Raw genomic sequence first — 26,728 nt, 5'->3', positions numbered from 1 at the left:
GGATGTCCCTCTCTTTAATTTTTCATTAATTTTTTTTTGATTATTTAAAAATATTAAAATATCTTAAAAATAAATATACTTTTTACATATATTCCTGGACTTTTCAAAATTCAGTGGATTAATCTATTGTATTTTGATTTCATCAAATTAAAAAAAAAACCTTTATTTTTAAATACAAATGAAAGGACTTTTCATTTGATGGAGTAAAAAGATAGTACTAAATTATTAATTTTTGAAAAAAAAAAAAAATATATATATATATATATATATATATATATATATATATATATATATATATATATATTGTCATAATTTAGGATGAAAAAGTAATTGACTATATTTTTAAATATAGCTAATCATTTACCGTTGGCTTGGGCCTGGGGCTGATCCTGCAAATTTTCCAAACGGCCGTCGTCAGAGAGCCAGAAGCTCTGATTTGTCGATAGGATTTCGCCGGAAGTCTCCGTTATCGATATCGAAGAAAAGGATGTTCGAATCTGGATTCAATTTGTTCTTTTTACTATTGCCACTACTCATCCTTCAATTTTTGCCTAGAATTTCAGCAATAAGGTAATTATTGCTCTTAATTTCCAAATGTTTTGGACTTTTGACATTTGCTTTATTCATAATATAGATGAAATTCCAAATTTTGATAATTTAAATTAATGAGTTTTCTGGAATGTATTTAGTTTTTCTCTTCTTGATCTACTAGATGTTGTATTTTCATTAGGATTTCCACTTGTTTCTATTGCCTTTCTCCTTTTTTGTGTTTAATAAATTTCCTAAGTTCTAGGATTTCAGCAGAAAATCTTATTAAGGATGCTAGGAAGATAGTTATAAAGGGTTTTAGAAAGAAAATATTTTCCTGTTAGGATGCACTGAGGTGATCAAGTACCAGTTTACAAATCGTGGTTTAGGTAGCCATTTGCAACACTTGTCGGCTTCAATTTATGTTAATTGTGGATGAATTGACAATATTCACGCTTAATGAGGTTACGTGGTCCTGCCATTTGCATAGCAATATCATTTTGGTTGATGAAAGTAGAGAGTAAATCTTTGGTTTCGTAGAGACATGTTATAGAATCAAAATCTTTTTTCATAATTAAGTGAAATTAAAACAGAACACTTGGAAAATAAGTCCTTTGAGGGAAGAAATACAATGAAGAGACTTAACTTTAGCAAGGCTCTAACCTTACAAAATCCTCATAATATTGCTAGGAAATTTTGTAACGCTCTAACTTGTTAGGCAGTATGATCATATTGCGTTAAAAAGAAGACTAATATATTTGGAGCTGCTGAGTTGTATGAGTGAAAAAACAAGATAGAATAACAAATGAACATGTTTGTTAAAAGGTTGTAGGGGCATGAATTGAGGATATGATGATGGAAATTGTTCTAGATATTAGGTTAGACCCAAGAATGTTGTTCTGGTCTACTAGACATCATTTGAGCTGAGTGATGCAGCAAGGCATTACACTTTTTTCAATTAAAACTAGGCTAATGTTTATGTTAAGTGTTTTTCCTTGTATGGGAATCACTACTTTCAAAACTCTGATGTGGTTATGCATTGAGTAGTTCTTACTTTTTTCTTTGTTATCTTATTTCCTTTCATGATTTGAGCCATTGTACTTCATCTGGTACTAACTAATGTGGTTTTTTTCTTGCTATTGCATTACAGGAAGGATATTGGCTTTCAAGAAATAAAAATTTGCAGCAATACAGTTCAAGGAAGATTTTTACTATCTGATGACAACGGTGAGTATTTTCTTTATGTATTTAGTTTTCTTAACTAGTTAAAATTTTATGGTTGCATTTAGATTGCATTTTAGGATCTTGGAATGACTTAGGAGTATCATTATTTTCTAAACAAATTTTCCCAATAAATAATGACTTTCTAGGAATTGTTTTATGTGTTTGATAAATTTAAGTGAGGAGACCTTATAAAAAGATCAAAAAAGTGTTTTTTTTTTTTTTTTTTAATGGTGTTAAATAGAGAAAATGCAAAAATTAACTCTACCCTCTCTAACCTGCAATCATAGAAATTCCATTCTTGGAGACACCTTTGTCTTTCCAAAAACAAAATTGCAGAAGATATTGTAATTGTTTCCGAAGAAAGTATCAAATAAGCTGGAAGCATGTTGCCTGAATATTAAATATAACTCAACTCAACTCAACTATGCCTTTATCCCAAAAATTTGAGATCGGCTATATATGGATTCGCTTTCTCCACTCTAAACGATTTTGGGTTAAATCCTCAGAAATGTGTAATGCTTCTAGGTCATGTTGTATTACTCTCCTCCAAGTCAATTTAGGTCTACTCTTTGTTTTCTTTCTATCCTCTAACATAATGTGCTCTACTTTTCTAACTGGAGCCTCCGTATTTATACGCTTCACATGACCAAACCACCTCAATCTCCCTTCTCTCAACTTATCCTCAATTGGCCCCACTCCTACCTTTTCTCTAATACTCTCGTTACGGACTTTATCTAGTCTAGTATGGCCACTCATCTACCTTAACATTCTCATCTCTGCAACTCTTATCTTAGACGCATACGACTCCTTCAGTGCCCAACATTCACTACCATATAACATAGCCAGTCGTATGGCTGTACGGTAAAATTTTCCTTTCAACTTATTAAGAATCTTGCGATCACATAAAACTCCTGTGGCACGTCTCCACTTCAACTATCCGGCTGTAATCCTATGACTAACATCCTCCTCACATCCCCCATCTACTTGAAGGACTGAGCTGAGATATTTAAAGTGATTACTTTGGGACAGTATCATTCCATCCAAACTAACTCCTTCCCTATCACCAGTTTGGCCTTCACTGAACTTGCAATGCATGTATTCTGTCTTCGTTCTACTTAACTTAAAGCTCTTTGACTCTAGAGTACTTCTCTAAAGCTCTAGCTTTCTATTGACTCCTTCTCGCGTCTCATCTATCAGAACAATATCATCCGCAAACATCATGCACCAAGGAATACTCTCTTGTATATGTTTCGTCAATTCATCTAAAACTAATGTAAAAAGGTAAGAGCTTATAGCTGATCCTTATTGTAATCAAATTGAGATCGTAAAATCTCTTGTGTCCCCTTCCACTGTGCGCACAATAGTAGTTGCTCCTTCATACAGATCTTTCAACACTTGCATGTACCTAATAGATACCCTTTTTTGTTCTAACACACTCCATAAGACATCTCTTGCAACACTATCATAAGCCTTCTCTAAATCAATAAAAACCATGTGTAGACCTTTCATCACATCTCTATATTTCTCCATCAACCTTAATGAGAAAGATCGTGTTATGACTAAGTAGTTAGTGAATGATATAAATAGCCATTTGCATTGTAATTGATAGGAATCATCAAATCAACAATACAACAGTTATTTCCTCTCTCTAATTGTTTTCTCTCTCTCTCTCTCTCTCTCTCCCCCTCTCTTCTTCTTCTTCTTCTGGTGTTATGGTGTTCTGAGATTTTGCTATGTAACAAACTGGTATCAGAGTTGTTAGATCAATGGACAACATTTATGGAAAATTACTCTTCCCAAATACCAGGTTCCTTCTATTCTTCTCTCTTCCTCTCTTCTTTCCTCCAATTCTCCTTCTTCTTCTCTGAGATCTTTGTCTTCTCTCTATTCTTCTTCTTCTTCTTCTTCTTCTTCCCTAAAATTTCTTCCCTTTATTTCTTCTTCCTTCTTTATTCTTCCTGTTAGTTCTTTTCTTTAAGGTACAAACCCTAAAGTTAGGGTTTTGGTGGGAATTCGTATTTTCTTCAATTTCTTGAAATCTTCTTTCTTCCTCAAAATTTCTGCTTTCCGAGAATTAGATCTATGTTCTTTCTTGATTTCTTTGTTTCTTGAAATTCTTGAAACTCCATATCATACTGAAACCCATTCTTGAAGTTCTTGGGTTTTACTGCATTACTGTCTCAATAAAGACTAATCTATGGGGTCTATGGTGGTTGGTTCCGAGTTGTTTAGGGTTGCTGAATTGGAAGAAAGAATTAGGGTTATGCAGGAGAATGTGGATGGGAAATTTAATTCAATAGAGGAAAGATTTAATGTGCTGAAAGGGAAATTGGACCAATTTTCTGCTGATAACAATGCATTGAGGGAGGATTTGAGATCTTTGATGATTACATTCGTAAAGGAGAAAGAGAAGGTCCCTACCGTGGATAAATTGGATCGAGTCTCTATTGACAACAATGCATTGAGGGAGGATTTGAGATCTTTTGTGAGTAAATTTGTAAGGGAAAAAGGCAAGGAGGTCTCTACTGAGGGTATTGGAGTTAGGGGAGCTGAAAGTAGTGGTTTGCTAATATTTCCAAAGGATTCGGCTAATCCACAATTGAAAGATCAAAGCAATATTGATAATATTGCTACTGTTGAAGAATTTCTGAGTGCAGAATCCATAACCCTTGGAGCTGATGAAGACATGATAGATCACCAAGGAAAATTTAAGCAAAAAATAAAGAAAGAAACAGAGGAATTTCTTGAGGATGATTGTGGAATGTTTTCTCAAATCCAAGAAGCAATTTACATTGATTTGGGATTAAAGATGTTCATGAACAGAATTTTGAAAAAAGAAATTCAGAATTTCTTGAGCATTGTGTTGTGAAGGAAGTCCAAAATTTCCGTCATAGCCTTCAGCATGTGTTAACCAACCAAAATGAGGTTCTTGTTTCTGGAGTTCGAGAAATGGAGTGGGATGCTATCGAATTGCCTTTTTCAGCTCAGAAAATTTGCTCTTGTCACACGAAAATTTTGCTGGAAAATGCAATTTCTTGGTGCAATGGGGATGAATTGATCTTACCAAATCAAAAGGACCAAGATTATAAGTTCTATTCTTGTGTATTCTTAATTTCCATGGAGGATAAATAGGAGAAATCAAGAAGGCTGAAGAAGAAATTAATCTTGAAGGGAGTTGCATTTGTAATTCTTAAAGAAGATGAATTTGAAAGATAGAGAAGGCAGAGAAAGAAAAGGAAATATGAGGAAAGAAAGTACAATTTTAGTATATTAGTTTTGAACGTTACAATTCATTAGAGAACTTAAAATTGTAGCAGGTGGTTTATAATTGCAATATGTTTTTGCTGATTATAGTTCCTTTCTTCATTCTTGAGGACAAGAATGATTTCAAAAGGTGGGGAATGTTATGACTAAGTAGTTAGTGAATGATATAAATAGCCCTTTGCATTGTAATTGATAGGAATCATCAAATCAACAATACAACAGTTATTTCCTCTCTCTAATTGTTCTCTCTCTCTCTCTCTCTCTCTTCTTCTTCTTCTTCTTCTTCTTCTAATTCTGGTGTTATGGTGTTCTGAGATTTTGCTATGTAACAGATCGCTTCCATAGTTGAACGACCGGGCATGAAGCCAAATTGATTGAGAGAGATAGAAGTATCATGACGTAGTCGATACTCCACAACTCTTTCCCACAACTTCATAATATGACTCATGAGTTTAATTCCTCTATAGTTTGAGCAACTCTGTATGTTTCTCTTATTTTTAAAAATAGGTACTAAAATACTCCTCCTTCATTAATCAGGCATTTTCTTTGAGTTTAGAATCTTATTAAATAATTTAGTTAACCATGCCACTCCCATATCTCCCAAACACTTCCACACTTCAATTGGTATTCCATCGGGTCCACAGGCTTTATCCACTTTCATTCTCTTAAGTGCTTCCTTTACTTCTAAATATCTAATCCTTCTAGTATAATTTACATTCTTTTCTATTGTTCTATAGTCTATATTCACGCTATTACCATTTTGACTATTAGTAAAGAGATCATTAAAATAATTTCTCCATCTTCTTTAATGTCCTCATCTTTCACCAACACTTTTCCTTCTTTATTCTTAATGCACCTAACTTGATTGAGATCTTGACGTTTCCTTTCTCTCTTCCTTACTAATCTATAAATATCTTTCTCCCCTTCTTTAGTTCCAAGTTTCTCATATAACTTTTCAAAGGCCTGTGCTATTACTTGACTAACTGCCTTTTTTTGCCTCTTTTTTTGCTATCTTGTACTGTTCATATGCCTCATTATTATCGCATTTAGGTAATTTCTTATACCATTCCCTTTTTCTCTTCATTGCCTTTTGTACTTCCTCGTTCCACCACCATCTCTCTTTTGAGGGTGGTCCATGTCCTTTAGACTCTCTAAGTACTTTTCTAGCTACTTCTCTAATCTTTGATGCCATCTGTATCCACATATCATTGGCCTCCATATCCAGCTTCCATGCTTCGGACTCGAGAAACTCATTTTTGAACTTTACTTACTTTACTCCTTTGAACTCCCACCGCTTTGTTCGAGCTACACTATTTCTTCTGGCCTTACTTGAATTGTTTCTAAACTTGATATCCAAGACCACTAACCGATGTTGACTTGTTAAAGCTTCTCCTAGAATGACCTTGCAATCCTTGCATAGAGCTCTATTTGTCTTCTTGGTTAAGAGGAAGTCGATTTGGCTTCTATGTTGTCCATTTTTGAATGTCACTAAATGTGACTCTCTTTTTATAAAGTAGGTATTTGTTAGTATTAGGTTGTATGTCATAACAAAATCCAGGATGTTTTTTCCCCCCTCATTTCGACTGCCAAAACCAAAACCTCCATGAATATTCTCATAACCTTGTCTATCACTTCCTACATGTCCAGTCAAATCTCCACCAATGAAAACATTTTCTTCATTCGGTATGTTTTGCATTAAATCATCCATATCTTTCCATAACCTTTGTTTACTCTTACTATCTAGTCCTATTTGTGGGACATAAGCACAAACTGCATTTATTGTTTCTCCTTCTAGTACTAGCTTTACTAGTATAATTCTATCTCCTACTCTTTTCACAGCTATTACAACGTCTTTTAATGTCCTGTCTATGATTATGCCTACTCCGTTCTTGTTTCTCTCCTTTCCGGTAAACCATAATTTGTACCCTGAATTACCCACTTCCTTGCTTTTTTCTCCTACCCATTTAGTCTCCTGAATGCAAGCAATATTCACCCTTTTCCTTTCCAAGGTATCCACAAGCTCTATTAATTTTCCTGTAAGTGATCCAACATTCCAAGTACCAACCCTAATCCTCCTCCTATCCTGTTCCTTCCTAATTGGTCTCCTTCTATGATATCTTCTATTATTTTCTATGTCTATCTTGTGTTCTGTTCCACTATCTGTTCTACTATCTGTCCTATGGACTAACTTCTTTACCCACACTCGTCCATGATGTGGGAATCCTTGCTCACTTAACACTACACTCAGGCGCTGGTATGGCACGTCGCTTTCGGTGAACGCCCTACACCCTTGCATATTTCTCACTACACCCGGGCTTCGATGTAGCGCGTCATAAATAGAGGACACCCCAACGTTTATATCATTTGAATTCATATCATAAGGTGTGATGAAATTTTTACGCTGGTTGTGACCTACCGCAACCCTCCTCCTTTATTCGGGCTTGGGACCGGCTAAGCTCAAACTACTTAGGCGGAGTTTGCCTGAATATTAAATCATGTGGGTTAATTAAAGAATATAGGCAAATAATAAAGGATATTAACAATATGGAGTGAGAATTCATTCTTAGAATGTCCACAAGTAAGCAAAGTCATCATGCGTTTTTGAATGCGTAATTTAATCATGAGGAAAATCGCACTTACTTTAAAAATGAATTTCCGCGTTACAAAACAAGCACTAAATAGTTGTTGGACATATTATCTGGTATATTAGTTCCTTGACCTGAATTGATATCATCTTACATTGTGATGCATTTTAGGTCATGTATGTGATGCTCTATCACTGGATCCACAGTCCCGCTGCTGTCCTGAGAAAGGAGAGAAATTCTCTTGTCAGTGAGTTTTTCCCTAAGAAGATCTCCTAGTGTGTTTTTTTTTTTTTTTCTCTCCTTTTCACCAAAATCATGAAAACTGATAAGGATTTGTTCTTGTTTGCAGTGGATGTAACCTTCTTTCGCAGTGTTGCAATTCCTATGAATATTGTGTTTCATGCTGCCTGGATCCTGCAACGGTATTTTCTTGACTGCCTATTTGGCTTTGATCTTTAATCATGTAGCATGCAAAATGGAACTCATTGCTTGGATTTTTTCTGCAGACACAAGAAGAAGAAGTCATAAAGTTGAAAATAGCCAAGCCATCAACTGCAGGTTTTTTACTTTTTTCTTCCTTCTCCTTCTTATACATGTTAGAGAAAAGCTAAATATGATATGATGAAGTAAAGATAACCCTATAGATAAAAGGATGCTTAACAAAAGAGGATGGTTCCTGTATGGTGTGATGTCCTATGCTTGTGTGATATGATATTTACTTTGTGGTATGCATATTTTGCATTTCCCTTGGAAGATATTATTTTTGGGGATGGAGTCTTGGACCTTCGTAAGTTATGACTTGTTGGATCTCATGCAGGATGCTTTTAACTCTGTCTTCTACTGAAGTCAAATGATTGCATGAAATTGGTATTGTAATGAGCATTTTATAGTTGTTTATAATAATATATTTAATTTGGATGATTTATTGCTATTTCTAATTGGTTGGTATTGATGAGTTCCAATTGCAAAAGTTCCTGCATTTTTTGAAGGAATCTGAAATATGAGAGATTTATATTCCATTTCCATTCTATGCCTTTTTTGAATATTTGAAATATGAGAATAACTGGTATCCACATTCCTTTTTGGCAGCGACTTATGCAAGCATTTTTTATTTCTGTGCTGGGAGGTGCCGTCATAATTCTGAGAGTGTGGTAAGTGTTAGTTTTTGTTTCTATTCTGTTTTCTTGTGGAGTTAAATTGATGGAAACATTGTGTGGATTGATGTCTGTTAGAGGTGACAGGAGTATTTTGTACAGAATGTTGGCTTTGAGTGAGGGGATTGCTGGATGGGAAAAGGTTGTGATCTATGTTGTGGAGATGAAACTTGTTAGCTTACTTATTGATGGTAATGATGGTAGCCATAATTGATACTAGCTATGAAATTATCATCAGAGTCAAATATGTTAATGAGAATTCCGGGCTTAAGATACATATACAAACAACCTCCACCCAGTCTTACAAAATGGTAGCATTAACAGAAATTTTATGACTTCTTTATGTGATTTCAAATCATCCAAGTTTGTTAAGATATACTAGATGTCATGTTCCACCTGAACTAAGTGCGAATATTGCAGGTTCACGAAAATGCCTATCTTAGTGATTTCCATCATTGCTTTTCCTTGCCATCAAATCCTTCAGGTGTGTGGCACTTTTCTTCTTCTTTTCTCCTCCCCCCTATTGTGTTATTTTTCAGCTTTAATCCTTAGCATATCTTAGCATGGGAATGCCTAAGTCGAACAACTTAAAGTTCAATCAAGTAGAACATCCTTCTACTTTCTGCATGCACGTAAGCTTGATGAACTGACTTTTCTTCCTATCTTTAATTCTTTTTTTTTTTTGTCCTTTTTTTTCAGAAGTGGGGTGATGTGGTGGGTGAAGGAGGGGGATATTTAGCAGTATCTATTTAGGCTGAATATAGAAATTAGCCCTTAAACTATTTGAAAAAAGCCCAGTGCACTTTTGATCTTTTATTTTTGACCCATTCCACCCCTGAATTTCTATTTTACATCCTTCAATTTTTAATTTTTGTAACTAATAGGCAAAATTTTTCAAATTTATTGATGAAAAATACTAAATACACCACTTTATATGTCTTTTTTTCCCCTTTATATATCTTTTTTCCATGCTATAATTGATTAAACTTGATGATTTATTCAATTATTTATTATTGAGTTGAGAAAATTGTGCCTATAAAAGGCTTTTAAAAAAAAAAAAAAATTTGAAGGTTGCAATTGGTAAAAAATAACAAGTCAGGGATCTAGCAGGCCAAAATTAAAAATCATATTTTTCCAAATAGTTCAGTGGGTAATTTATGTATTAGGCATTTTATTTATAGCTTTCATTTTCATTGTTCTTTAAGTTTTAATTTATTCAGGTAACATCAAATTGCCCCCACCTCTCTCACTCTCTCTCTCTTTGGAAGTATTTTCTGGAGCAGTATTTGTGTAGTTTCTTTGTTTTCATGTCCTTTGATCTTCAATGCTATTTGGTAAACTTTATTTATATGAGCTATATATGATACTACATATGAATAGGCTTAACAGTAAAAAAAAAAAAAAGCCAAACCTTTTCAATTTTTCGCAATCCCATAATTGAAATTAGAAGTGCTTATTTTGGCAGCTGACTAGGATGAAAAAATTATTTTTTAAATCATGGGACCCTTAAAATAAAAATATATTCTAATTGCAATTATGTGAGCCCCACAGTTTAAAAAAAAATGTTTTTTTCCTACTCAGCTGCCATGTAAGCACCTCCAACTTCAATTTTGACAATGGCAGAAATATACATCTGACCTTTAAAGTTGGGGTAAATTTACTAAAATTAAAAGGATAGGACATAATTGTAAAACTAAAAAAGGTTTGGTTTTTTTCCACCATTAGGCCATATCAATATTGAGATTATTTTTGCCTCTCAAAAAAAAAATATTGAGATTATTTTTCCTCACAAAAAAAAAGTGAAATAATTTTTTAACTGTGATTTCTTTGATCAAAATGATACTTTTCTTTCTTTATTTCTTTCTTCCATTTCTGAAAAGGGAACTGGTTAGATCCCAGTCTGCATATGATAATTTGAAATGATCCAAGTTAACAGTTCATAAATTTTTCCTGATTACATAATTTGAAATTATCTGAGTTAGCAGTTCATAAATTTTTTTTTCTAATTACATAATTTGAAATTATCTGAGTTAGCAGTTCATAAATTATTTTTTTTTTCTAATTACATAATTTGAAATTATCTGAGTTAGTAGTTCATAAATTTTTCTAATTACCTCTTGAAATCGACGGTTAATTGTTTTACATGCATTGACCTTGTTTCCTATTCCCATTTTGCTAAGAACTTCTTGTATCCTTTATAACAGGTGCAAATTATACACAACTAGAAGCAAGACTAGTTGGCATTAATGTAGTTATTGGAAAGTAAGTTACCATGGTGATGGTGGTTGTCTCTGTTTTTATTTCAGCAGATTAAATTTCCAATGGAGGCTTATTCCTTGAATTTAATCACTTGTTGATAGGCAAGGTGAGTCCTGTGATTCAGCTTGCAAGTCAAATGGACAATCATGTGTCTTAAGTAAGCTTCTGGTGCTTAATCAATGTGACATGTGAGTAATATAAAATTCTATTTTTTTCTGTTTAACTGTGCATTTTTATACATTTAAAATTCTCAGCTTTTAGTATATTGATAATGTTTTCCTAAAAAGAGCAAAATGGAAGGAGGGGATAAAAGTAAGAAGAAGAAGAAAGAAAGAAAGAAACTCCTCAGTAATTGTTTCCTTTCTAGTGTTGATCTATACTCTTACTATTTTCATATCAAGGGTAATTAAGTATCCAAGTGCAATGGTTGGGATGGAATGACATTTAAATTGTGTTATGTTGAACAAAAAGGATTTAGTTTATTGCATGTCTTTTAGCCAGGTGAGGAATTTAGCAATTACAAATTTCAACTTGGCATGTCAAATCTCTGTTTTGCTTGGCCAATTTCAGTTTCTAGTATCTCAAATATTGACCAATGATTTTTTTTGGGCATTGATGTATTATTAGAGTGCATGATTTGTCATACATTGTAAATTTGTTGCTCTGTTTTTTCCAACAGGAATTCTTATATGTTGATTTGAATTTTTTTTTATTTGCCCAACAGTATGCAGAAATATATGAGTTGCAAAGGAACATGTTTAGCAAGCATTGGAGCTGATCAGCCAGCAGAAGTTGTTGATAATGCTCCTAAACACTTGGTATTTTCCTCGTTACTCTGAAGTTTTGGTAACTTTTGGACAGAGTAAAATAGGAAATATTTGATACTACGATGAAGCAAAATATGTGGTACTTTTTTCAGCAGACATCAAGGCAATATAAAATCCTGTTTAAGTATTTTGTTATCAGTTGATAATTTATTATTGATGCTAAAACTATTTGGATGTGGCCAGATCCTAAGTCATGCTATGGAACATTACAAAATTATACTGTTGATCCATGTTTGCACAGTCGTGAAAGATATATACATGCTTATGTGGGAATTTTAGTTAGCTCCTTGCCTTTTTTGTTTTCTTCATCAACATCTTACCAAATAAATTTTTTATCAAATTATTTTTTTTTTCCCTCTCTGTACTGACCTAGTTTCTTATCTTTTTTTTAAAAAAAAAAAAAAAAGAAAAGAGTTCAAGAACTGTGTTGCAGACATTTGATTCAAGATCTTGGGAGATTCATATATATATATATATATATATATATATATATATATATATATATTTTTTAAATTAAACTTTTTTTAGCTCTAAAGAAATGGAAATTGTGAGGTGATGAGAATATTCCATAAATGAGTTACTTGAAACTGAACTTCACACTGTATGTTTCCCTCTATGTTTCACAGAACCCAGGAGCTTGCTTGTATACTCGAACACAATCAATACTTTCCTGTGATGGCTCACATCAGCATACTAGGAGACTTTGCCCCTGCGCATAGTGTCTGCTTGGTAAGCTTCTGTTCCTTCGTTATATCAGTTGAAAATACTGGAGTTAAATTGCCAATTCTTTAACATTTCTGGTCAATCTAGGTTATAAATTTGACATTGAAGCAGCAGGGTATTTTACATGCATGAATGAAACATATACATGCGCAAGCATACATGCATGCAAAAGTGGCGGACATTGAGTTAACAACCGAACTAAATCAAACAAAATTTATATAACCAAAATAACTGAATTTCATGGATTCAGTTTTTTTCTTAATAGTTAAATAATGTTCACCCTCATGCTTTCACCATCCAAATTGTGATTGTTTGAAATGCTCATTAGGCGATAATGATTTCTTGATGTACTATCTAATTATTCTTATTTCCTTTGCTTTCGAAAAAAAAAAAAGATTAAAGCTCTTTGCTTTCGAAAAAAAAAAAAAGATTAAAGCATAAATATCTTCGTAATCCATAATTTATCTGCAACGTTTTCATAATCCACAATTTATTTTGCAGGAAATTTTTGTCCGGACAACACACACGAAGCAACTATCATTCATTTATGTATGCTTCAGCTTCAGTTTCGCAAATGTTACTAACAAGGTACTTCTATTTATAGAGGAGCAAATTTTGTAGACAAACGAATAAAAATAACATTGGATTATATATTTGTAATAGTAGTGTGTAAAGGAATGAGTTGAGTTGAGTGTATAAAGTAATGAGGGTGGCTTTTGTGTAATGATAAAATTGCTTAATTTATAATCTAGAGGTCACAGGTTCAAGACACAGAAATAGTAGAGGGTCATAGTCATTACCCTAGGAAAAGCTATAAAGGTGGTGAGAAAGGGAGATAGTGAGCCGAAAAGAGTTAGTACAATTAAGTCGCGGGTTGGTAAATAGGAGAAAGGGGGAATATGTGAAAGCACAAGCGCCACAGGTTTCCGCATCATATGTTTTATCTCTTCAACTCACGGTTGGTAACTGTTCTAATAGTTATTAATTATTTTATTTATTATTATTTTTAGATATTAATTATTAATAATTAATTATTTATATAATGATTTTAAATAGAAATGTTTAGAAATAATTATTGAATAGTTATTAAATATAAAATTAGTAATATATCTTATTAATTTTAGTTAAAATATTCGTTTAACATTTAAAAATTAAAATTAAGAAGTTTAATTTTTTATAAATTATTTTTTTAATTTTTAAATATTAATAAAAAATTATATCACTGAATAATATAAATAAAATAAAAGATATTTTGATAATGGTTAAAATTTAGCTTAATAGCTATTGATCAACAAGTCCTAAAATAAAATAAACAACCCACAAGCATTTAAAATATCACCCAGGAAGCAATCAGAGCAAAGGTACAAAAGGGGAGGCTATGATTTGTCCTGGCTCCCTATAAAGCAATAAAGCATATCATTTTGCAAAGAAAATAGTTTTCTCCTCTAATCACATCAAATTATCAATCATCAATTTAATATTTTTACTGTTCCAAAAAAAAATCATTTTATTTTTTAATGGTACCCATTTGGCATTTGCACTCCACTAAGCCGTCCTCCATAGAAGTCCAAAGGAAACAAAGAAAAAAGAAAAGGATGAAAAGGATATATCAGCTAAAAAACATAGAGAAAGTAGAAAGTAAAAAGATAAAATCAAAACACCATTTTCATTGCACATACTAAAACCCAGATTCGAATTTTTTGCTTCCTGTAATGGGTATGTGCTTGAATTATCAAATATGATAATTCAGTCAAAAACTATAATTTGGTTTAAACAATCCCTTGTTCAAGGGCTTTGAATTATCCTTATCCTTCAATCTCTTATCAGGTCCTTCATTTTCATTTCCTCCATCACCAACCTCATCTTCTTCCTTGATATCATCAAAGGCGGGATGGTTAAGAATGCTATTCAGAAGCTGTGTCCCTCTAAGAGCATTTGTCAATGGCAAGTGCCCTTCAGGAGTGTCATCGTTGAGCTCCCAGATGAATTCATTAGGAAAAGATCTATAGTTGTATTGTTCAACCTCAGTATCAAGCTTTTTCATCCACCCAACCTTGAGGAAGAACTTGCTGAAGTCTTTGTTAGCCTTTTTCTGCCATATTCTCTTTTGAATACTGTAACCAAACTTGTTGTTGCTGTATTGTTTCCATAATTCATCAATGGTTTTAAGGTCTTTCTCTGAGATAAACTGGACTTCAGAGAAGAAGACATACCCACGTTTCTGTGCTGCTTCACCTGCAAGGACTATAAGAATACGGCGAGTTTCTTCATCTGCTTGGCGGAAGTTTTGGGTGGAGAGGTGTTGGTGGAGGAGGTCAAGGGAAAAAGTTTGAGAAGTTGAAGTAGTAGTTGAAGAGGTGGGGGAGACAGAGAAAGTAGTGGTGGCGGAGGAGGAAAAGGAAGATAGGAAGAGGGAGAGAGAAGTATTCTTGATGGTAGAGACGGAGGTGGTGGGTTTGAGGAAAAGAGAGGAGGTGGCAGTAGAGTCTGAGGGTTGGAGCTTGAGGAGTATGTGGTGGTGGTGGTGGTGGTGGTGGTGGTGTAGGGATTGGAGAGGATTGGTGGCCATTTTAAGAGAAGGTGGAGAAGCTAGGAGGTCATTAAGGGGATGGGGTGGAGGGGAAGTAGAAAGGAATGTGATGGCTTTGATAGGAGCAATGGGGTGCGAGAATTGTTGGAAGATAAGAAATTTGTGAAGAAGTGAAGAGGCTAGTAAGGGCAAATGCGTAGATGAATTTTGATAGGCTAGAAATGGGTGTCTCGATTTTCTCGCCATATGGAATCCGGATTAAACTATTCACAAATAAAAACAACAAATTATATTTGGATGAGGTTTAATTTAGTGAAATTAAATTTGTGTTTACTATTAAATTTATATTTAAATTGAAATTAATTATAAAAATTAGTTATATTGAAAAAAAATGTTAATGTAATAAAAAAAATAATAGAAAAATGAAATCTACTCCACTTTTAATAGTCTCTCCATCTATCTTACTCCATTGAACTTTTATTGAATAATAAAAAATTTTTAAAAAAAATTATTAACATTAAGATTGTTATCTGATTAGATGGTTAAATAATTAATAATTAATGATTAGTAATTGAGTATAATAGCATTTAATCGATAGAAAATTTAACTTTACTGATATAGTAATAATGACTTAAGAAAAAAAATTTAAAATTTTATATTTACTAAGTATTCAATTATTAAAATTTGAAAAATAAACATTAGCTCCCAATTACTAAATTCAATATTTATTTTATAACATATAAAAACTAAATTTTTAAATTTTTATAATTCTTCTCAAAAGAATAAAAAAAATTAAGAAAAAAAATTATTTATAAAAAAAGTCCTGACAACTTTCGTTGTTTAAAAATTTCTTAAATATTAAAAACAATATTTCCAGTAATACTCTTTTCGTCTCAAAAGTATAGACTTATTTTTTTTTATTTGTCTCAAATTATAGATTATTTTCTTTTTGAAATAGTATTTAATAATTTACTAATATGTACTATTAAAAAAATAAAATTTATTATTTTTAAAAATAATTTAAGCACATGAATTATTTTTAATAAAGTAATATAAGTGAAGTGTATATTAAAAATAAATAAATAAATAAAATTATTACTGTAATTATATTAATTATTTGTACCACGGATGGAGTAACATAAAATTTCAAATTATTAAGCATTGCCAATTTTATTTTTAAAAAATATTTTAATATTTTTATATATATAAAGTCGATATCTCAACATTATGCAAAAAAACTCTATTTATATTAAGACATCAATAATTTTAATTATCCTTTTATTTTTAATATAATTATTTTTTTTCCAACTTCACATCTGGTCAATCGTTGCTACATGTCGTTTATTTTATCAAGATATGGTAAAATAGGCTAAATCCTTGAATTGAAAATATTTTATAACATTGTGGTTGGCAATTTTTAGCATAATTTTGAAAATTAGGATATATATATATATATATATATATATTAAATTAAAAATTAAATTTTATGTAAATTTAAAAATCAAATCAAATCAAATTATGTAAATAACCAAACTGAAATAATTCAGTTCGGTTTAATTTAAAAAATTGTTCTTCCTCTTCTATTTTGTCTCTTTTTTCTTTCACAAAGTCACACCCACTCATAACTCATTCTCGATTCTCAGCCTTACATAATTTTGGAATTACATTAAAAGTCAAACATAAAATCATATGAAGAGTAACATTTACAAGCACAAAATCAAACCAAACGAACATTCAAAATCATTTATTTACAAAATTACATTCACAAATTACATAGAATTGATCCGAACATTGAAAATAATTTCTGGAATACTTTTGCACATAATTGATTACCTAGACAAATACCAGCAAGCCCCAATATTTACAATTGATTCAAACATTCAACAATCAACATCTAGTCATCCACGCCAAGTATGAGATTGAGAGAGAAGGCGTGAATCTCTGAATGTTTAAATGCCCTGTATAAAACGATCCTTATGTATGCCAATAAAATGGCGTGTTTTACAATTCGGTTCGGTTTAGTTTTTTGAAATTTTTTGTCTCTATATTGAACCGAATTGAATAAATTAAAAAATTTTAAAATCAAAATCAAACCAAATCAAATTTCTGAATTGAAATGATTCGATTAAGTTATTTCAGTTTCAATCGAATATTGCTTAGCCCTATTGGCTAAGACTAACATGGTTGTTGATAAAAATGGCGTGTTTTAAAATTCAGTTCGGTTCAGTTTTTTGAAATTTTTTGTCTCTATATCGAACCGAATTGAATAAATTAAAAAATTTTAAAATCAAAATCAAACCAAATTAAATTTCTGAATTGAAATGATTCGATTAAGTTATTTCAGTTTCAATCGAATATTGCTTAGCCCTATTGGCTAAGACTAACATGGTTGTCGATAAAATGGCGTGTTTTACAATTCGGTTCGGTTCAGTTTTTTGAAATTTTTTGTCTCTATATCGAACTGAATTGAATAAATTAAAAAATTTTAAAATCAAAATCAAACCAAATCAAATTTCTGAATTGAAATGATTCGATTAAGTTATTTCAGTTTCAATCGAATATTGCTTAGCCCTATTGGCTAAGACTAACATGGTTGTCGCATATGCGGCAACACTAGTGATTGCACTATGTGCAAAGGTATTCGGTTTCGTTATGATTCTAGCTAAGAATCGGAATCAAACATTCAATTCTAAATAATGGGTCAGTTCTAAGTAATTTCGATATGGTTCTTGTAGACCCTTATTTTGTGATGAGTATGTGCATTGAGGCTGTGAGAAACCCGATGATAAAAAATTATATGATTGTAAGATGTAATTAGAGGCATGGAGCTAAATTATTAATTCTATGGCATAATCTTGAAAAAAAACAAATAATAATATGTTTTTTTTTTGGAAGTGAATTTAATTAAATTTAAATAAAATTTTGTTTTATTTAAATTTAATATGGGTAGTTTTTAAATGTACCTAATTGGGCATCACAGGCCTAAGAAAGTTTAGCTAGGAATTTTAAATAGGACCCATTTAATTTATTTTTTGAAAATTAAAATAAGAAAATATATTTTTCTCTATCCCTCTCCCATATAAACTCTCTCTCCCCCTTTGACCCCACTCTCTTCCTCACTCTTTATTGGTGCTATCCCCCTTTCCCTCTCTTCCTATTGGTTAGAACACCTCACCCATATCCCAGTCTCATCCAAATTCCTCAATTCCAGTTGTTTAAGTTATCTGAACCTTATCACACTAGGACTTCAAACCCTACCACATCTCTTCCTCACTCCCTATTGGTGCCTTTCCCTTCCCCTCTCTTCCTATTGGTTGAAACCCCTCATCCATATCTCAGTCTTACTCAAATTCTGTAATCCTGGTTGTTTAAGTTATCTGAACTTTATCATCTTAGTACTCAAAACCCTGTCACACCTCTCTCCTAAAACCCTATAAATACTTTAGTGAAGGAAAAAAAAAAAAAAAAGAGGAGGAGAAGACAAAAAAAAAAAAAAAGAAGAATAAGGGAAAAAAATTTAAAGAGAGAAATAGTTGTCAAAATTTATTTTAACTATTTCTTTCTTGCGATATTTCTTGAAGGTTAGTTTTTTTATTTTCTTTTTAAGATCCATGTCATGTAATGTTTAATTCTATATTCCTTGTTTTTAATTTATTTTGTATGTTCATATAAATTATGTAATCATGTTTAATTTGAGGAAATACACAATTCTGCACATGTTTAGTTTTCTGTCTCATATATTTTTATTATTTTTCGTTATTCTCTGAATTTGTAAAAAATTTATAAAAATTATTTTCATATTCCACACGAAATTCTATTAATTTTAGCTCAAGAATTACAAAAAAAGCTTTAATATTTTATAAGTTATGGCTGTTTGAAGTTAGGGTTCCTGTAAAATCTGTTTTGCAGGATACCCGACTTGTAGAGCCCATATCTTCCTTGTTTCTTAATATTTTTGTGTAAACCTAGTGTCTAAAATTAAGTTTGGAATCTTTTGAATCTTTTTCAATTAGTTTCGCATTTATATCTATTATGATTAGTGAGTTATGAATTTTATAAAAAAGTAGTGCAATTCTGTTACTAGAAAAAGTTACGATTTGTGTAGACCATTCGGCTAGAGTTTTGTTTGGTTTATAAATTTTATGATATTTTATGATGTTTTGGCTATCTTCTGTAATTTTTTCACAATTTTTAGGCGTGTCTAACTATTTTTCAAAAATTAAATTTCTTGCTACTGTCAATCTGCTAGAATTTGGAAATTGTATGTTTATGCATATTCTTATATTTTCTTGGGTTCCAATTGATATTTGATCTATTTTTCTGTGCTTTTTTAATTCAAGAAGTGTTATGAAGTGTTTAGAATATGTTAGAAGATGTGGACCCTTAGGTAATTGTAACTAATTAGGAATCTTAACCCTTTAGGAGACTAGAGTTAAAATCCAATGTAAATTGTTATTAATGTTTTCTTATTTTCTTTATTTCTTTTATTTTCTTTAGTTTCTTTATTTTTTATTACAAACAAAATTGATAAGTAACCCTAAGGTAAGTACCAAAGAGGGCATTTGCATGGAGCTTATGTAGAGCTAAACGTGAGTAAGCTAGGGATATCATTGTCATACTAGAAGAGAAGACCCTTTTTAAGGGTAGCTTGCCCCAATGACAACTGCAATTACTAATTGGTAAGTAATCCTATATTCCTAGAATAACCATTGGCATGAAATTATAGTAATAATAGGATTTTTATTTGGTAAATTAAAATTAACTTTGTTTTTAATTTAACTGACTCTTACATTTAATTAATTTAAATAAATACTTTGTAAATAAAAATTAATCTTGTTTGTAAATTAAACTAACTTTGGCATATAAAATAAATTTAATTTAATACTTGGTAATTATAAAATAAATTTACATGTTAGAAATATTTATTAGGTTGTGATTGTTTGGGCCTTATGTGATATTTGAATAAATTACACATGTACATAATTAATTTAGTTTAATTATCCTTAGGGTAACTTGGTGAAAAATTAATTAATTTGGTGAAATAGAAACTTAGGGTTATTTGAAATTGAATTTGTTTGTAAATTAAATTCTCAATAATAAATTAATTTTAGTCATCTGGTAAATATCATTTAAATAATTAGCAACCCCATAGATAGGAATTACTTGTGCATGAAAATTGTTTGTAAACAACATCCATTTTGTGAATTATTTGTGTGTGTAGGATTAGAATTGCATTTTTTAGGATAAAGTTTAATAAAGGAATAATAAAAAAGACCTCTAGAAACATTAGTAGAGGACTAGCACTCGAATTAACGAGGTTAGACCAGGCGTAATGGGTGCCTAACACTTTCCCCTTACGTACCCACTATCCCGAACCTAGACATTGGGCTATGGTAATGACGGTTGTGGAAACTCTGCAAGGAGTAAGTTGCCATCCATGACCTTCGGAAGAAACACTAAATATGTCTTGGTTTTTACACGGGTGGCGACTCCTGTCTATCTATGCCTTCGCGGCATAAATCTTTAGCACTGTGGTAGTGTTATGGGAATACGGCACTTACCAGTGGTTTGATTCTATTAGGATTGTATGAAGTGCATGTCTAAGAAATGTTATCTAAGGAGGTGGTAATTAAGTGAGACATTGTAACTCCGCCATTTTCCTGGGCATTATCTGGTGCATTTTATATAATTCTAGTAGATGATATTTCGCCTCACGCCCTCCTCCTATAGTTTGGCGACTCCACTGGGGATTAAATGGATAGTTACTCCAACATGTTTCTATTAGTCTAATATTATTCCTCTGTTAAACTTTTTGCATTGCATTATTCTATCACACAGATCACTCTTACCCTTTTTAGCCCTGCTAGTACTTGCCAAGGAGACCATAGTTTCACTCGAGCTATGGCGAATTGGTGAATGCTAGCACCCTATGAATTGGTGAATGCTAGCACCATATGCCCATACCTTCGAGTACATAAAAGAGCCACAGCTCCAACCATTTTGCTTAATGGACAAGCTCTCTCATGGGTGACCCTTTTCCTACCCAATGAAGCCCATGAGTCATAGATTTCAATCCTGAGTACCCCGTAGATTTTTGTTGTGCTGGATTTATAACCTTACTATTTAAACCATAAGTTCTAGTGGTAGTTGAGATGAACCTAGGCCTATGCATAAACCCAATGTGTGTATAGGCCCAAGTCCATTTCAAAACCCATGTTAAGCAAGAGGATGCTTACTTATGGTTAAACTTTAAGGATATAAATCCTTTGTTTGTGAGGGAAGGATCGTCCTGGACCACCCCCTATTGGTGTGTCCAGTGTACCATAGCCTAGGATAGAATTTTTTCTTACCCTGCGCGTGAGAGTTGAAGGTATAAGGGGGGGAAGATTCAGTTCTAGAGATTTTTTTTTTCAATTTTGATTCAGTCTTTGGTCCGATTTTAGTTCAGTTTATATGGTCTGGTTTTGGTTCAGTTTTGGTTCTATTGGTATGGTTCGGTTTTGGTTTTGTAAAAGTAAAGGCAAAAAAAAAAAAGAAAAAAAAAAAGAAAAAAATGGTCCATTCATGCATTGCATTCATGTACATAGCATGCTTAGGTTAACCTTTAAATCCTATTTTTTTTTTAAGCAAACATAGCCTCAAAACACACCAAAGAGACTTCCAATCAGGTCACTTGGGTTAGGGAAGGGAAGAAACTAGTAAGGATTTCACCTACACTACTTAATATGGAAGAAACTATGGCCATGATTGATGAAATATTGAACGCTAAGATGTTTGAGCTAGAAGAGAAAATTGTGGTCAACTTTAGAAAGAGGCCCCGAGGTAGGCCAATTAAGTGGCATTAAAGTTATTGAGGTTCAAATTGTGTCTCACACCCCAAGGAGATTTTTCCAATTCAACTAACCCTTATCCGAAGTTTTAGAGCGTCTCAAAGCTCAAGACCTCCTATAGATTTTAGCACCTAGACCACTACCAAATCCACTCCCACTTAGCTATGATATCAACCAATGTTATCGGTTCTACCAATGCCCACAGTCATGACATCAATTGATGCTTTCAACTTAAGCATGATATCTAAGACCTAATTGATGCCAAAAGGATAATTGACCCAAAAAATCAACAAAAAAAAACTCACACTAGCCCTATGCCTAACCAAAATTTCCACCTACACCAAGTCTCTACATGATCTCTATCACCCTAAATAACCCTAACAGAATTATTAACTTTATCCAACCCATCCAAAAGCCCAATGAACCTATCCAACCCATCTAAAAGCCTAATGAACTTATCCAACCCATCCAAAAGCCCAATGAACCTCAGTCTATAATGGTTGTTGACATTTGTGATAATTCTAGCTATGATAAGGGTCCTTTGGATATCTGGACTGATTCTGATAAGGAGATAGTTGCATTACAACTAGATGGTTCAGTTCCACTAGTGTCTGATTTTTAAGTTATTGGGATCTATAAAAACTAGATGGATCTAAAAGTGGCTACTATGAAGAAAGGGATGAAGTTTTTTTTTAGCATAGGCCTAGGAGAAAGTATAGATGGTCTAGTGACTTTTCTGGAGATGAAGGAGTAGATTACGAGTCATGGTTTGGGCTATGAGCCAACAGAAGAGGAAGAAGAGCCAAAGCCTCCTAAGTTCTTGAAAGAGGAGGCAATTACCTTGACATATGATTAGGGGTTACCATATGTGAAAGAATTAGAGCAGAAAATCAGCACCATTGATCTAAAGACTGCATGGAAGCCAAGAATCTAAAGTTACACTCCTAAGTTTGAGTTTATCTTTTGTAATGCTCACAGTAGTGATACTGATGTTTCCATTTCTAATGTACTTGATGAAGATTTCAAGGCAAAAATTACTAATATGACTAGTCCTTTTGCTTACTTATTTGATGTTTATTCTAATAGGCATATGCATGGCATTCATAATCATTTAGAATCAGTTTTTATTAATGCATCAAAATCAATCTTTATTAATTTGGGTACACCAAATAATCCTAAAGACATTAAGTTAGCTGAAGATTTAACCCAAGAAGAAAGAGATAAATTTATAGCCTTGTTAACAAAGTACCAAGAAGCACATGCCTCGAGCTTAAAGTTAGATGGCCAATTCCCAAGCCAAGCTAGTGTCCCCATAGGAAAAGAATGATCAAAAGTTTACTTAGCTAGTTATCTTAATGAGAAGTAAAATTTCATGCTATGAAGGATTAATAGTAGCACATATGGACCTAGAGGGAGAAGAAAAATGATATGAAGAAGTCTATGGAAGTGAGAGAATACTCGCAATAAGCCTACAAAAGAGATAGAGCAATAATTTATAGATTAGCCACTCAACTTACTTTAGCTGGGGAGCAATTCTACAAACTCTTATATGTGATAGAAAAATAGGTTGAGCAAATAATGAAAGAAGTACATGTAGGAATGCGTGATCCCTATATGAATGGAAAGGTTCTAGTTGGGAAAAAAAAATGTTCGAAACATATAAAGATTGGTCTGAAAAACTCCTTTATATTCTTTAAGGTTATCGTAGTACTACAAGGATATCCACGAAGGCAACTCCATTCTCTTTAATGTATAGGACTAAAGTAGTGTTATCCATTAAGCAAGAGGTCAAATCCTTAAGAGTGATGCTAGAAGCTAAGATCCTAGAAAATGAGTGGGCCTAGAAGAGATATGAAGAACTAGCTTTGATTGATGAAAAGAGGATGTGAGCCTTGTATCATATGCAGGCTTATCAGAGGAAGATAGCTAGAGCCTTTAATAAGAAGGTGAAGCCAAGAAAGATCAAAGAGGGAGACATGGTTTTGAAATAAGCTTGGCTCATCTCTTTTGAATTAAGAGGAAAGTTTAACCCAAGCTAGGATGGTCCATACATAGTCAAAAAAATCTTGCTACTGTAAGAATATCAGACCTAGATGGGAATGAATTTCAAGAACCAGTTAATTTAGACAGGCTCAAATGATACTTTGTATGAGACAGGCCTGCTAGGCTGAAAACTTGCAAAAGGCGGTCTAGTCAAAAGTAAGGGTCAAAGAAAAAAAAAAAGAAAAAAATGCTAGATTGAAAACCTGCAAAAGGTGGTCTAGGCAAAAGGAGAGATGAGAGAAGATCTGGATGGAAAACTTGAAAAGGCCATTCAGCAGGTTATAAAGCTTATTTCTAACTTTGGAATATTGAAAATTTAGCAAAACTAAATGTCAGAGGGAGTAATGGTGTACCTGAATAAATAAAGAAGTTTTAATTACATTAACTAGGAATAAGTTTTATTTAATTATGATTATGAATGTTTGTGTCTTAAGGGATACATCAAATAATTAGGTAATTGAACGGCATTATTTTGATTTAATCTATATTTTGTGAGCATGACAGAATAGGTGTTTGACATGAATGCCCCGGTAATTATCCAATTTAAAAAAAAAGAGCAAAAAAAAAAAAAGGAGCTCGCTAGATGGAAATCCCAAAAGGGCTGCTTAGATAAAAGTTAGAGCAAGCCCGCTAAGATGTAAACCCAAAAGGGCATTTCAGGCAAAAGTTAGGGCATAGAGAATGGAGTTCATGGAAGAGAAATGTGTCAGGAAGAAACCATGGGGGGAGAGAAGAAAAAGAAAAATCAGAGAGAAATTGTATTGTGACCTTAAGGAAGTCTTTTTTTGTGAACAATTCTTCTCAAAAATTTTAAGGTTATAAGAAAGTTTTTGGAATAGAGGTCTCCCAGAGGACTAAATTTTTTTTTCAGAATCTCTAGCAAAATTAGCATGCCCATGATAGTAAGTAGCATACAAAAAGCACAAAAAGAGTTATGAGACCAAGTAATCCCAATTTTTTCAAATCATGAAATAGATATTTTTTGGTAAGTCCTTAGACATTGTTTAGGGCGCATGACATAGTTGTGTGAGGCATTAAAGAACATGCATCAACATGTTACCTGTAGGTGTGTAAGGCATAGAAGAATATGTATCACCATAGTTTCAAGTGTCAAACTATGAGGGGGTCTGATTCTTCCTTAGGATAGCGAGGGGGATACATAGGTAGTTTAGGACTGTGGTCCTAAATACTAATCCACAACATTTCATGACAAATGTTTTTTGGTAAGTCCTTAGACGTTTTTTAGGGCATATGGCATAGTTGTGTAAGGCGTAAAAGAACACGCATCAACATGTCACTTGTAGGTGTGTAAGGTGTAAAAGAACATGCATCACCATAGTTTCAAGTGTCGAACTATAAGGGGGTCTGATTCTTCCTCAAGATAGCGAGGGGGATACGTAGGTAGTTTAGGACTGTGGTCCTAAATATTAACCCACAACATTTCATGACAAATATTTTTTTATAAGTCCTTAGACGTTGTTTAGGGCATATGGCATAGTTGTGTAAGGCGTAGAAGAACACGCATCAACATGTCACCTGTAGGTGTGTAAGGCATAGAAGAACATATATCACCACAATTTCAAGTGTCGAACTACGAGGGGGTCTGATTCTTCCTCATGATAGCGAAGGGGATACGTAGGTAGTTTAGAACTGCGGTCCTAAATACGAACTCATAACATTTCATGATAAATGTTTTTCGGTGAGTCCTTAGACATTGTTTAGGGCATATGGCATAGTTGTGTAAGGCGTAGAAGAACACGCATCAACATGTCACCTGTAGGTGTGTAAGGCATAGAAGAACATGCATCACTACAGTTTCAAGTATCAAACTACGAGTGGGTTGGATTCTTCCTCAGGATAGCGGGGGGGATATGTAGGCAGTTTAGGAATGAGATCTTAAATACGAATCACAACATTTCAAATCATACAGTTGCCATTGTCATGAGACCGTAGCTAGTCTCATGACACAGAGTGTATCGACAGAGCAAGATGCACTCAATTTTCACATGACACAGTTATCACTGTTATGAGATCGTAGCTAGTCTCATGATACAGAGTGTATCGACAGAGCAAGATACACTCATTTTTCACATGATACAGTTATTACTATTATGAAACCGTAGCTAGTCTCATAACATAGAGTATGTCAACCGAGCAAGATATACTTGGTCCTTATAGCCAATGTTTCATAGTTATTAGAAATTTGAGTTTCACTTTGATGAAATTTGAGCAATGTTTTCGCATTGATTTATCTTTTGCCAAAGTGGGGGGCAAAATGTAGACCCTTATTTTGTGATGAGTATGTGCATTGAGACTGTGGAAAACCCTATGATGAAAAATTATATGACTGTAAGATGTAATTAGAGGCATAGAGCTAAATTATTAATTCTATGGCATGATCTTGAAAAAAATAATAATAATATGTTTTTTTTGGAAAATGAATTTAATTAAATTTAAATAAAATTTTATTTTATTTAAATTTAATATGGGTAGTTTTCAAATGTACCAAATTAAGTTTAATTGGGCCCCATGGGCCTAAGAACGGCTAGTTAGAAATTTTAAATAGGACCCATTTAATTTATTTTTTGAAAATTAAAATAAGAAAATATATTTTTCTCTATCCCTCTCCCATATAAACTCTCTCTCCCCCTTTGGCCCCACTCTCTTCCTCACTCCCTATTGGTGTTACCCCATTTCCCTCTCTTCTTATTGGTTAGAACACCTCACCCATATCCCAGTCTCACCCAAATTCCTCAATTCT

The 26,728-nt window shown here is 32.8% G+C and overlaps 2 protein-coding genes across 2 annotated transcripts; one reads left to right on the top strand and one right to left on the bottom strand.

Moving 5' to 3' along the window:
- Nucleotides 1-348: 348 nt before the first annotated feature.
- On the top strand, nucleotides 349-13,317 carry LOC110651608 (uncharacterized). The gene is made up of 12 exons (XM_021806984.2): nucleotides 349-570; nucleotides 1,679-1,755; nucleotides 7,773-7,848; nucleotides 7,951-8,023; nucleotides 8,108-8,159; nucleotides 8,691-8,752; nucleotides 9,176-9,239; nucleotides 10,960-11,017; nucleotides 11,116-11,202; nucleotides 11,739-11,832; nucleotides 12,468-12,570; nucleotides 13,066-13,317. Exons 1-11 carry the CDS (start codon nucleotides 488-490, stop codon nucleotides 12,558-12,560), a joined length of 819 nt encoding a protein of 272 aa, XP_021662676.2. The 5' UTR covers nucleotides 349-487; the 3' UTR covers nucleotides 12,561-12,570; nucleotides 13,066-13,317.
- Nucleotides 13,318-14,211: 894 nt separating this feature from the next.
- LOC110651616 (tetrapyrrole-binding protein, chloroplastic) lies at nucleotides 14,212-15,367 on the bottom strand. Its single transcript, XM_021806996.2, has one exon. The coding sequence runs from the start codon at nucleotides 15,338-15,340 to the stop codon at nucleotides 14,315-14,317; it is 1,026 nt and encodes a 341-aa protein (XP_021662688.2). The 5' UTR covers nucleotides 15,341-15,367; the 3' UTR covers nucleotides 14,212-14,314.
- Nucleotides 15,368-26,728: the final 11,361 nt, after the last annotated feature.

This window comes from Hevea brasiliensis, chromosome 6 (assembly GCF_030052815.1).
Source record: "Hevea brasiliensis isolate MT/VB/25A 57/8 chromosome 6, ASM3005281v1, whole genome shotgun sequence".
In the NCBI taxonomy this organism is placed as follows: Eukaryota; Viridiplantae; Streptophyta; class Magnoliopsida; order Malpighiales; family Euphorbiaceae; genus Hevea; species Hevea brasiliensis.
This window is presented reverse-complemented; position numbering and strand designations above follow the sequence as displayed.

Excerpts from the sequence above, each read along its gene's own strand:
- LOC110651608 (XM_021806984.2), top strand. The coding sequence starts at position 488 with ATGTTCGAATCTGGATTCAATTTGTTCTTTTTACTATTGCCACTACTC. Across the intron at positions 571-1,678 it reads CCTAGAATTTCAGCAATAAG|GAAGGATATTGGCTTTCAAG; the intron begins GTAATTATTGCT and ends ATTGCATTACAG. Across the intron at positions 11,203-11,738 it reads GTGCTTAATCAATGTGACAT|TATGCAGAAATATATGAGTT; the intron begins GTGAGTAATATA and ends TTTGCCCAACAG.
- LOC110651616 (XM_021806996.2), bottom strand. The coding sequence starts at position 15,340 with ATGGCGAGAAAATCGAGACACCCATTTCTAGCCTATCAAAATTCATCT.